Source organism: Scleropages formosus, chromosome 10 (assembly GCF_900964775.1).
Source record: "Scleropages formosus chromosome 10, fSclFor1.1, whole genome shotgun sequence".
Classification (NCBI taxonomy): domain Eukaryota; kingdom Metazoa; phylum Chordata; class Actinopteri; order Osteoglossiformes; family Osteoglossidae; genus Scleropages; species Scleropages formosus.
The window spans coordinates 29,243,298-29,254,178 of record NC_041815.1 but is presented as its reverse complement, the minus strand read 5'-3'; the positions used below and the strand labels follow the sequence as shown (position 1 = coordinate 29,254,178).

At 51.8% G+C, this 10,881-nt stretch overlaps 1 protein-coding gene across 3 annotated transcripts in view; it reads right to left on the bottom strand.

Annotated features, from left to right (window-relative positions):
• Window positions 1–384: 384 nt before the first annotated feature.
• Window positions 385–10,881, bottom strand: part of dync2h1 (dynein cytoplasmic 2 heavy chain 1) — a 98,996-nt gene continuing 88,499 nt past the window's right edge. For all 3 annotated transcript variants that reach the window (XM_029255351.1, XM_029255352.1, XM_029255353.1), the window contains 5 exons: window positions 8,989–9,078; window positions 5,380–5,489; window positions 4,891–4,972; window positions 3,745–3,861; window positions 385–947 (listed from right to left, as the gene is read on the bottom strand). In XM_029255351.1, the coding sequence (XP_029111184.1) occupies window positions 789–947; window positions 3,745–3,861; window positions 4,891–4,972; window positions 5,380–5,489; window positions 8,989–9,078 (558 nt within the window). In that variant the 3' untranslated portion in view covers window positions 385–788. The remainder of the gene's footprint in view (window positions 948–3,744; window positions 3,862–4,890; window positions 4,973–5,379; window positions 5,490–8,988; window positions 9,079–10,881) is intronic.

Sequence of the window (10,881 nt, the reverse complement as noted above, 5' to 3'; positions counted from 1 at the left end):
GTCTCTGAGTCCGAGAGGCTCCCAGCTCTCCGGACCACTGCCTCGGTCCTCCCAAAGTGTCCCTGATGGAGAGGTGTACAGCAGCCGTTTATCTGGGGTGTTACGGCCGACTCTGGGGGTGTGTGTGCGTGTGTGTTGCATGGCTGAGGGAACATGCAAGTGGAATTTTTTAAAACAGGACTTCACCACCGTCACAGGAATCAAGGCTGATGGTGAACTTGATGATGGAAGCAGTATCAGGGGGTCAGACCGATGCAGCATTAGGTGAGCATGGACATACAAGGTGAGGACAGACAGCAAAGGCGGGCCAGGTGTCCCATCGCGGCCGCTGCTGCCCAGGTTAGACCTGAACGTGAGGAGGTCGCGGGTGGACGTTCTGCTCGCTCCACCAGCAAACCCAACCCATCAAATACACTCATTAAACACCTTGACAGCTAACGAAACACTGCACTGTAATATTTATGATCTTTATTAATAACTTAGGAAGTCCCCATGTACCAAACAACTACAACTTAAGCAATACTGGTCAAGGGCTGATAGAAAACATCAAAATGAGGAACTTCTGCGCACAAATTCGGATACCTTCACTCTCAGTGACTTGACTCCCCTCCTGGAGTCATACCCTCGATCGAGGTACTTACCCTCAAATGACACAGTAAAAATAACCCAAGAACCCCAACACTAAGTTGCACTGAACATAGGTGTCAGCCGAATGAACAAATATACAAGTAGACCAGAGCTCGGGACTGGCTCTGCCCCCCGATCTTGTCCCAGGTGAAGCTCCATCCTCACTGCTGTCTGAGGAAGAGTGCTGCCCCAGTCTGGACCCAGTGGTCAGGGCTGGCGCCGCAGGGCAGCACGACGGTGGCGACGACACGCACGCGTTCCGCATTCGTGTACACAGGCAGCGAGATGCACTCCTCGGGCGGGTAGCAGTCGCTGGCGCTCTGGAGGAGGAGGCAGAGACAACAGGGTGGTCAGGGCCACAGGGCAGCGCTCACCTGGACCGAGGGGCTGGCGGCACCAAGCGCAGCGGGGCAACCCGTGAAAGATGTACATAAATCCAAGTTTCCTCACTGAAAACCTGACCGTACCAACAGGGCGAAAGAGAGAGAGAGAGAGAGAGAGAGAGAGAGAGAGAGAGAGAGAGAGAGAGAGAGAGAGAGAGTCCAGTTCGCTCTTTAATTTGCCTCCGTGTTTCGGGGAGATGGGGGATCCTCCAGGTGTGCGAAGACAGGGCGGTGAGAGGCTCCACATCAAAGAGCACTGAGGATGCCTGGCAGGGCAGGGCAAGCGTGACAAGCTGGACCCCGTAAGGCCTCTGGCGCTGCCCGCAAAATAGGAAACATTTAAAAAATGTACAAGGTGAGACCGAGGAGGGGGGGTGTCATGGTCCAACAATGGGACAGGAAACTTTGTTCTTGTTTTTATCCCACGATGTCGCCCCCCGACTGAAAGACATGTTTTTCCAGCTTCGAGACAAAAGGAAATAACACGTTTTTCTTACTCAACCTTATTTATCGTTTCCTCCTGTGATGTGGAGATGGGCTGGCGGGTGGTGGTGGGGGGGGGTTCTGTCAACTGATGCTTTGAGAGCTGCTGACCTTTGACCCAAATGACTTCAGATGGGCAAGATGAGGCCCCGCACCTGGACCCTCGGCTACCCCTTTCATAGAACTGAGCCAAAACTATGGGTCGGAACCTTCCCTTTGACCTTCGGTCGCCCAGCGGTCCAAAGTGACTCAACGGGACTCTTGACGGGACTTTGTGTTCTTCCGGAGACAAGAGCCACATGACAGAGTTCACCTGTTCTGTGACACATGGCCACACTAACATTGTCGGTTGTGGAGAAAAAGGGAAAAGTCTGCGTCATCGGAAATTAATTTCATTCTTGAATTAACACCAAAGTGAAATATTTTTAAACATTTTTACATGTGACAGTGAAAACACTGACATTTCACAATATGTGTAGCAAATAATTTAAAGGCTGCATTTTCACTGGTGCTTTCTTTAGCAATAACCCCTTATCCAGTGCCGGGTCGCAGAGCTCCAGAGTCTATCCAGGACACACATTTAATTTCAGAACCGCTTGTCCCATACGGGGTCGCGGGGAACCGGAGCCTACCCGGCAACACAGGGCGTAAGGCCGGAGGGGGAGGGGACACACCCAGGACGGGACGCCAGTCCATCGCAAGGCACCCCAAGCGGGACTCGAACCCCAGACCCACCGGAAAGCAGGACCGTGGTCCAACCCACTGCGCCACCGCAGCCCCCCTTTATCCAGGACACACAGGGTGTAAAACAGGGTATGTCCTGGACAGAGAGACACTGTACTTATTGGCTCACAGATGTTGATGATATAAAGAACACACGAAAGCCCACATGATCACTGCCTGTGTCCTTCGCTCTGCAATGAACACACACACGCACACGCACACGCACACGGACACGGACATGCACACGGACACGGACACACAGCTGGGCCTTGTCACAAGCATTTCAATGCCCAGTGTACCCAGTGTAACTGTGCAAATGACAAACGAATGACTCTTGACACTGACACCCGCACTGCTGTGAGTAACTGACAAATGTTCCCCCGTCCTATTACAGTCCCCTTAATCAAAATTCTCAGTAAAAACCACCCTGCTGTATAAATGGGTGAACCGGTGTAAGAGTCACTGTAAATCGCTTTGGAGAAAAGTCTTCAAAATGAGTTATTAACAACAGTACTATTGAATCTGAATCTGCACTTTCAGCTGTGATCAGCTTTATGTTAATCAATCATAATTGTGATTAGCTGGGGTGGGTTGGACCGGGTCCTGCTCTCCAGTGGGTCTGGGGTTCGAGTCCCGCTTGGGGTGCCTTGCGACGGACTGGTGTCCCGTCCTGGGTGTGTCCCCTCCCCCTCCGGCCTTACGCCCCGTGTTGCCGGGTAGGCTCCGTTTCCCTGTGACCCCGTCTGGGACAAGCGGTTCAGAAAGTGTGTGTGTGTGTGTGTGTGTGTGTGTGTGTGATTGGCTGAGATTGTCCTCCATGTGACAGGAAGTGAGGTCATTTTGCTCGTTTGTAGAGAAGTGTGAGCTAAACTAATAAGCAATGAAAGAACATTTAGGGACGTATGCACAGCTGTTAGGGCTTTGGATGCAACGGTCACAGGTTTGAATCCCACCTCCAGCAGTAGTAGGCTTGAGCAAGGTACTTACCCTAAATTGCTCCAGTAAAATTACCCAGCTGTATAAATGGGTAAATCAGTGTAAGTAGTCTAAGATATAAGTGGTTTGGACGGAAGTATCACACAAATGAAGGTAAATGTAGATGCAGTATGAGGTCCATGTGTGTCGGAGACGCTGCAGGTAGCGAATAAAACAGCGCAGACTAACTGGGCAAGGATGCCGCTGCAGCGAATCACAATGGAGGACGAAAGAGCCGTATCGGAGTTTCGTGAGGCGCCGTCGCCAAGTCTCGTCCTGCAGGAAGCTGCCATGTGGGGCCTGACTATTTCATGGTGCTCAAGACACCGAATGGGTGAAAACGCTGCATTATTGTTCCACAGCAAGAAGTGATGTCCTCACAGGACACTGCGGTTCCCCCCACACACGTGTGACCTGGGGGGGGTCTCCGTGACGGTCTTTAATTACCCCCTGGAATGTGTACGGACACGTTTGCAATCGGAAGCCAAGGGCACGCGACCGGGGAGGGGGTGTGTGTGCGTGCGTGAGATAAGGGCAGCGGAGGGGGTGCTACCTGCGGAATCCAGGCCATGTGACAGGGGGGGACGGCCGACACGCTGGGGGAGTCGTGCTGGTTCTCTGACAGGCAGCTTCCGTCGAAGCTGCAGCCCTCAAGCTGCAATCCGCCCACCTGAAGGAAGGAGAGAGCGCCATCAATTATTGAGGGCCGTCTGCCGGTGAGACACGTCGGCTCTCAGTGACGAGCCTTTACTCAGTCCATGGAGCAGCGGCTCACACTGAGCGGCCAAGCAGGAAGTGGCTCGCAGGAAGCAGTGTGAGGTTGTGGCACTGTTGCCGTCAGGATGCTCCTGAAATCACGAGCAGTCTGTGCTTTCAATCTCTGGCTACTGATGGAACGGCGGCACTCTCACCACGGGCCGAGGAACAGGACAATTATGGAAAACAGATGCTAATTACTACTTCCTATTGGGGGGGGGGGCTGCCCTAGTTACCACCGGAGCAGAGAAGTGTCTTTCATGGCCGTCCTGGGTGACGGAGAACCACCAGGAAAGGCTTTTTCGGCTCTGTGTGATGCAAACACACTTTGGAGAGAAGCGCCTGGGCGCGAGACCCTGGGGACCCCGTCCCTCTGACTGTCCCCCCTCCCCGTCCGTGTCGGCCCCGGGTCCCCCCTTCGGATGCTAACCGAGAGCGTGAACGTTTAGTCCTCGGGGAAAGGGCTTCCGTTGTTTAACGCGCTGCATTGCGACTCCACAGACGAATGACAGAAATGACAACGCCGGGCGACGAACAATCAAAACAGTGCCGGGAGAAATACGGCACTTTCACCGCGTGCTAAAATATCGCCGCTGCCGCAATTACACGAGTCGTGCTTCAGGGTGAGGAATGACACGCCGCGGAAACAGCACAACAAATTAATAACCGGAGGTTGATGGCAGGACAACGGCAGTGCGGCGCATCACATGGCTCCAGGTGAAGCAACAGGGGTGTCCCACTGGGACTGTCCAAACACACGCCACCCCACGTTTCAGCCAGCTCCCCAAGGGCTCACTGATGAAGAGATAACCCCTAACAATGGCTCCAAGATGTCACCTCCCTGCTGCCCCATGTGAGCGACTCGAGGGGGAAGCTAAGCACCAGGAGTGGGCGGGGCTCCCCTCATTGGATGGTGCATAGTCAAGGTCTGCACTCTCCGTACCTTCACTTGGAGCTTTGCCTCCGGGATCCTGGTCTTCCAGGAAGCCACAAACTTCAGGCTGTCCATGGAACAGCCCATGGATCTGAGACAGACACGCACACACGCACACACACACACACAAAATTAACAGCTAGTAAATACCAAAATAGTATTTTGAAATTCAAACATAGCAGATACAATGAAACTAATGCAGTTGAGCTCTCAGGGCTGCCTTTTCCTTTGTCTGCAGATTTACTGACTCCTCACACACTCCCGTACTTGTGTTGTCTGGGTGCTGATGTAACGCTGTGCGTTTTCCCTCAGGGATCAATAAAGTACAGTGCGTATCCATCTATCCATCATCATCAGCTATGTATCATTCAATGAGTCCATCCATCCGTAACTGAAAGTACGCAGACAGCCCGCTGACATGTGCTTAGTGTGCCCTGGGGGCGGTGGGGTGGGGTGGGGGGGTGTGGTTCCCCTCGAAGGCAAATGGGGTGCGCCGACCTCGCAGTCTCCTGTCTCAGAGCATTCAGGAATGTGTCGGGGTGGAAGAGCTCTGACAGGTCCAAGATGTCCGACATCAGGGTGTTCCTCTCGGCCCGCTCCACCCAGCCCTGTGTGGGGAAGCACAGTGTGATCTGAACGGGCGGGCGAGTGCGCCCCACACACACACACACACACACACACACACACACACACACACACACACACACACACACACACCCCCCCCCCTCCTGGGTTTGGCTTGACAAAGAGTGGCGCAATGTATCCAGCCCCGTGGCACTGCAGGCTTTAACAAATATGGTTGTCAAAGTGCAGCGTCGGTGGTGCTTTTGTAAGAAAAGTGCAGAGTTGGAGCTCATTGTTTCGCTCTCCTGGCTCCAGCTCCACTGACGCCGTCGGCAGATGAGTGATGGGAAGGTGGTTTGGGAACAACTCCCAGAATTCCTGTGCTGTCTCGGGCCGAACCCATCTCTCTCCACAGGGGGTGTGATCAGAAGCAAGTCTTTGAATGTCTCTAATTGTTTACAGTTGTGTGTTCTGGGGCTGCAGGTGGTGTGGCAGTGAGAGCTGCCAACTTCCACTTGCAGGACCCGGGTTCAAATCCCACTTGTTCTCACCCAGAACTGGTACAGTACGAACTACCAAGCTGTGAAAACGGGTTAATCACACAAATGTTTCAGATAACTCAATACATGTAAATGTAAAAAGTGTGTGAGATTGCACAGGAAGCATGTGTGTGTCGTCTCTCTATGGGATGTGGCTGCTGCCCCAGTTGCCCCAGGCAAACACTGCTGTGACCCAAACACTGGAACAGCTGATGTCCTACGGCGAAGAGGAGCTCCGGGAACTATTTAGTTATGTAAACAAACTGCCTTGGAAAGAGCTCCTCTAATGAGCCATGTAAACACATACACACGTCACACACATGTCGCGGTGGCACGGTGCGGCACCGCAGCACGGCAGGGCTTGCTCAGCCTGTACAGGGTCCAAACCCACTTGAGGATGAGTCAAAGTGGATTGGCGGGAGGAGCTAAGGGTGAATAAATAGTCGAAGGGGGTCTGTCTGATCTCATCGAGTCCATAGTCTGAGTGTGAAGGTCAGGTGAGCGGTGCAGGAACCATCCCCCTGCTGAGGCCTGTAATGAGGATTACTACCCCATGTCTCCCCCAGAATCATTTACAGAGCTGTCGAGAGATCAAGAGAGAAGTGGTTCTGAAAGAGGTGGGTTCAAGACCCATCTTGAATGTGGGTGGGATTCAGCAGCTCAGAGGGACAGTGGGCCAGACCAGACTCTCGGTGTAGTCAGTGTTGTACCCCGTACCTGTGTGATGGTGCCGTGACCTGGCGTCTGTGCAAAGCCACAATTGAAGCTCTCAGAGAGCCCCCAGTGGGGCGTCAGATGATGAACATGGAGCTAAAGGGGCATTTTAAACTCAAAACTGATAAAGAGTAAAAAAATTAGCCGGCTGTATAAAGGGGTAAATCAGTGTAAGTAGCTTCAAACTATAACTTGGAGATAAGCACAACATGAATAAGTACAGACTGATATCCTGTAACCACGGAATCCTGCTGACATCTGAGAAACTGTAAACTGTAAATTAGTACAAATAAGCACTTAGTTTATATGAAAATTGGATCCAATCTCCTGCCTTTAAAAATAGAAAACGCCACCTTGTGTGCTATTAAAAGTATTGAAGTTGTTTTCTCCACTCCGTCCACAAGTGCTTGTGACTGAGAGAGGAAGCGCCCAGGAGACACCCGACGTGAGCCTTATGTCTCCGATCCAGCTTGATGTCATGACCACGTTATGAGGGTTTCAGATAAATGACCTGGACCCAACGGCGGATTGGGGAACGGAGCCGCTGGAGCGACGCGATACAACGTCTCTCATTCTGTAGCTGAGCGCGAAGCAAAGAGGTGCTTTTGAAGGGAGGTGTGTCTGGTGGATGTGGTCTGACCCCGTTCTCCGCAGCCGTGCAGGAGCCAGTTGGGAGACCTAGAGGTCGAATGCTTTTACGACTCAGTTTTTACCCCAATGTGGTGCAATGAGCTCCCTCTTTCGCTCAGAGCTGCTGAATTCTCCCAAAATTCAACAAAGGTTTTAAACCCACATTTTCTCCCTGAGCTCCAAAACACCTATTTTGATATTTAAATGTGACTTCAGTAACAGAAACATGGGTGCCATGGCAACGGTGGCAGCACAAACTGCGCTTCAATAATCCTGTCGGTAGCTGAACCTGTCGCCCAACGCCTGTTGCTGATGAACTTCAGTTCTGCTGACGCACTTCTGCTTTGTGCTACATGTCGATTCGGCAAAAGGGGTCTCATAGGTGTATAAATGTTGGCATAAATGTAAAAGTGCTCATGTAACGGAGTAAAGGCGGCGATGGGTCGGCCGGTGGGCTGGGTCAGCGCCGGATGGTCTTTGCCAGTGCCTGGATCAAATCATCACTGTCACTGTTCCCACCGTGGAGGTCACGCCTCGAGAACCCGGCGGACTTCATGCTTTCCACAGGAAACTTTAAATGTCTCATCGCAGACGGGAGACGGCACCACCAGTGCAAACACACCTGCTCCGACTGCGTGTGGGACCGCGGGCAGCGCTCCAACCCCCGCGGGCAGAGAGGAAAACTCCTCAAAACTTCCAGGAACAGCAGCATGGGGTCAAGGGTCAGAGGCCAGAGGCCACCCTCTTCCTTCCCTCAGGCTGCACCCGGCAGATCCTGCGAACTCGGGAAGCGGCAGAACCCTGAACGGCCGTCACAAACATCATAATTCATGTGCCAAGCGTTGTATCGCTATGTGCTAGGAGGGGAGGAAAAAAAAAAAAAAAAAAACACACCTGCTGTCACTGCATTCCGGCATGGAAAACAGCCAGACGGGGGGTGGGAGGTGCACAAAGAAGGCAGGTGAGACTGACGGCGCCCTCGTGAGTCCTCGATGTTCCCAGCGATTGACACACACATGCTGGGTTTCAGGTGCGCCTGCAGCGCATGCGCTTCGCACAAGAGACCCCTGAGCACCAACCGGGGTCATGAGGTCCACAGCTTTAGTGCAGCCGTCTGAGCGCCGCATCTAACTATGTTCGCCTGCGTTTTACTGCTTGAAGTCCTAGTTTGTGCCAGGCAATCAGCTGTACATCACTGAAAGGTCGAGTTTAATGGAGATTAAGCTGCACGTCCTCAAACACAGACACTTCTTTTTTACACTGAAGGCTGACATTTACAGATGGTAACCATAACCCAGGAAGTGCACTCGTTTTCTCCATCTCGGTGCAAACTGGACCTCACAATGTACCGTATTCCCGCATTCACATTGCCAGCCACTGGAAAGTTGTTTTTATAACCTGTGGGACCTTATGGGATTTACATGGATGGTGGGAGTGCAACTGACCTGGATCACAGCAGTGCGATTACCTTGGTAGTGGGAGTGTGATTTACTGTGATTTATTGAGATGGTGCATTTCACCGTGACTGACCTGGATGACGAGAGCAAAGAGCACGGCCCCCCTTCACCCCCGAGGGAGGAGCTCGACATGGGATCCTCCTGCCACTCTGGGGAAAGAGTAACGTACCTGGACGGTGTGATTTACCTGGATCGTGACTCACCTGGATGGCGAGAGCACGGGTCACCACAGCTCTCAGGTACTGAACTGGATCGTCAGGCCCCTCCCACTTGTCCTGCCAGCTCAGAGGACACTGTGTGTGAGACACAGAGGTACGGTGACAAGCGTGAGAAGCACAGATGCACTGTGAAAACGAACCACGTCACACTTGTTGACAGCATATAGAAATGCAGCTCCAAGAACTCAGGAAGTGTGTGCTCCTCACATGGTGTTCGCGGCGACCGCTGTAGTGCTGCAGACGGGGGGGGGGGGGGGGGGGGGGGGGGGGTCGTAATTCACGCTCTCTGCCTGCTGCTCGTTATGCCATTGGTGAATTAGGAAGGACGAATAACAAACATCATCATCATCTCATTTCATACTGTCAGGAGATCTGTGTTTAGACACTTGAAACTGCAGCAGAAAAGGAAAGAGAGCGACACGGCGTGTGTGCGCGTGCGTGCGTGTATTATGCATGAAGAGCACTGTGGTAGGGGGCTGCACAGTACTCGTATGTTTGTGCGTTGGGGAGCTGAGCTGTAGGAGACGCTCGGTGTGTTGTGCCCCCCCCAAACATTAGTTCACTGAATTTCCTCCTTCCTGTGTGCCCCTACCGACTGGTTCCTGTCTCCATTGGTGCCGCACGCCACATTCGGCTTCTTCCCGTCACGGTGAGCAGCAGCAGCTCGGCGGCACAGCATCAAAGTTACACCGAGACTCAGTTTTTCCTTACTTTGTTACCGTAGAGACCAACAGTTGTAGCCAAACTTTCTCGACAAGATTTACCACGAAGTAACAGTCCCTCCTGGCCAAGAAGCACACACCACCACATTAGTCGGTCTCAATCACCTGCAGCGGGCTGTACGGTCTCCTAGCGTCTCTCACAGCTCCATCGGTGGCCCAAGTTCACAGACGTGACCAGTCACCGGACATCTGTTTGCAATTTGTTTTGTTTATAACTCCAAAGTCACTTGTGCCACTAATCAATAAAAAGTGATAATCGATAAAAGCTTAATAGTGCACTTTCCTTAATGTTTTTACCGGTTTCGCTCTCTGTATAAATTTTCCAAACATAACTAGGGGGAACTGGTAGCATAGTGGTTAGAGTTGCTGCCTTTAAACCCAAAGGTTGCAAGTTCAAGTCCCACCTCCAGCTATAGTACCGCTGAACAAGGTACTTCCCCTCAATTGTGCCAGTAATACTACCCGGTTGTACAAACGGGTAAATAAGTGTAAGCAGCTTGACACTATAACTCACTTTGCAGAAAAGCATTAACTACATAAATACTAACAAATATATAGTAAAAGCTACTATTTTAAAATCTACGTTAATTACACTAATTTAAATAACTAAAAATCAAAATCCACCATCTCCACAAACCCCTATTGAGTGCTGACCGATCCAACCCATAAACGCAGAACGTTTGTCATGTTGCGTTCGATTGCCGATGCGAAGGAACAGCAGGTACGAGTTTTGAACACGGTGAAAGTGAGTTGAATTAGTTACACTCCCATTCTGTTTGGCTGCTCTTTACTGCCATCTACTGGCTTGGAGGGTAAACACAGGTCATGTTTGTTCGCTCAACAACAGACAGAAATTTTAGAATGCACAGAAGTGCAGAAAAAGCAATTAAACAGACAGCCCACAAAACGTTCATATTTCTGAAAGTGTGCAACTCGACCGTATGTCACACCAGCGCTACTGCACGCAACGCTCTGTATTAAAATATTTGGCTCCTCGCGAATACAAAGCATCCACTCATTACTGCCGACACTCAGGAAGTGCGTCCGGCAAGACAGGATGATGGAGGTTCAGGTGAAACGGGATCCCGGGAGGTAAGTCATCGTTGTCACTGGTTGGCGGCACCGCTCATAAACCAAACAGGATTAAATTAATCAG